At 38.2% G+C, this 1,479-nt stretch overlaps 1 protein-coding gene across 1 annotated transcript in view; it reads right to left on the bottom strand.

The window, feature by feature from the left end:
* Positions 1-1,479, bottom strand: part of LOC104705116 (proteasome-associated protein ECM29 homolog) — a gene marked incomplete at its 3' end in the record, with an annotated part of 12,495 nt that overhangs the window by 4,687 nt on the left and 6,329 nt on the right. The window contains exons 16-19 of the mRNA XM_019227194.1: positions 1,326-1,478; positions 1,170-1,242; positions 286-436; positions 24-213 (exon numbers count right to left, since the gene is read on the bottom strand). Of these exons, the coding sequence (XP_019082739.1) occupies positions 24-213; positions 286-436; positions 1,170-1,242; positions 1,326-1,478 (567 nt within the window). The remainder of the gene's footprint in view (positions 1-23; positions 214-285; positions 437-1,169; positions 1,243-1,325; position 1,479) is intronic.

Here is a 1,479-nt window from a genome sequence, read left to right as displayed (position 1 = left end):
CAGAGGGAAGTGGCTTTGCGAACAATATTAACAAACCCACCTTTGACCGTGAAAGACTAAATAAAAGATCAAGCGCTATTTTCAAGTGCGAAGATGACGTTTCATTTAAACAGAGATGTCCAAGAGATAGAGCAATCTTCTGAATTGATTTTATATCATCACCAGAGAGCAGCTTGCTCAATCTTTCGTGCAGAACTTCCAGCACTTGAGTCCCTGATAGAGCAAGTCACTCAACTGAAAACTCGCATAATACATGTTACAGACAGGCTCTTGGAATAAACTGACCTGGACTAGAATCATTAACAAGAAGAGGTAATGCGCCACAAATGCCAATATGACCCAGAGCTTCCATAGCAACAGAAGCCAGTGGTGCAGTCTCTAAGTTAACGACATCCACCAAACATTTAACCGCATTTTGAGTAACTGCTTTGGAGACCTGCTTCACGCAAAATCCTAATCATGATACTAGAAAATATCGAAAATATGTAGCCAATTCAAAAACAGATGTATGTGTTAAGCTGGAATGTGATTTATCATTAACACATAAGATTTAGCCCATGATTGGTGGGTGTCAATATTTGTAGACAGACAAGTGCAGAGTATCAATAAATTATCACATTGGACTGACATCGCTAAAAAGGAGGCCAAGATGAATCAAGACACCTGAGGTGTGACGTATCGGATTTCAGCATTAGCTATTTTATTGATCTCAAGCAAATTTTTAAGGGTGGATATGGAGAGAACAAGAGACAAAAAAGGGACATCACCTCAATAATTGTTTAGTTAATTCGAAGGCAAGAAATGCTAGAGTAGTATTCACCAAAATTACAAAGCAATGTCAATGTCTTTTTTACTTTCTTTTTCCAAATTGCAAATAAGTTTATTTTTCAAATGACTTATTACTATGTGAAGCAAGCTACCTCCTTTTTCAAAAATGATCCTAACCAAAAGAGCTTCAACGTTAATGTTAAGTATGTGAGTTGGCATGTCCAAGTAAATAGTCAAGAATAGGCAGTTACTGTATCTGGATGTCATATCACAAGCTAATTAAGATGCAATATAATAAGGGAGACATGCAGCATTCAGATTCCTAGAACCAAGGATACCACCATACTTTTGCTACAGCAATCATACACATAAGATTATTAAAAAAAACCATAACAACTTACAGCAGGCATTCTATGTAAACAGTGTGCTGAAACAAATCCTATAGCGCATAATCCCCCATGCTGTGCCTCAAACCTAAGAAAGCAAGAGGTTAGCTCTAGAATCCTGCGGCCAGAAGCCTTGTTTGTAATACAGAGTCTAAAAGAAGAGCTCAACACCTTAACTTCTGCGGTTGGGAAATTGAAGATACCAATTCAGAAAGCAAGGAACATGATTCAGCATCAGAAAGAGCACAGGATGCCATTCCGAGTAATCGTGATACAGATTCACGAGTACTCAAGTCTGTATGACTAAGCAGACCCCTTAGCCACA

Source organism: Camelina sativa, chromosome 7 (assembly GCF_000633955.1).
Source record: "Camelina sativa cultivar DH55 chromosome 7, Cs, whole genome shotgun sequence".
Lineage (NCBI taxonomy): Eukaryota > Viridiplantae > Streptophyta > Magnoliopsida > Brassicales > Brassicaceae > Camelina > Camelina sativa.
Note: the sequence above shows the minus strand (reverse complement) of the source record. Positions and strands in the feature narration are given on the sequence as shown.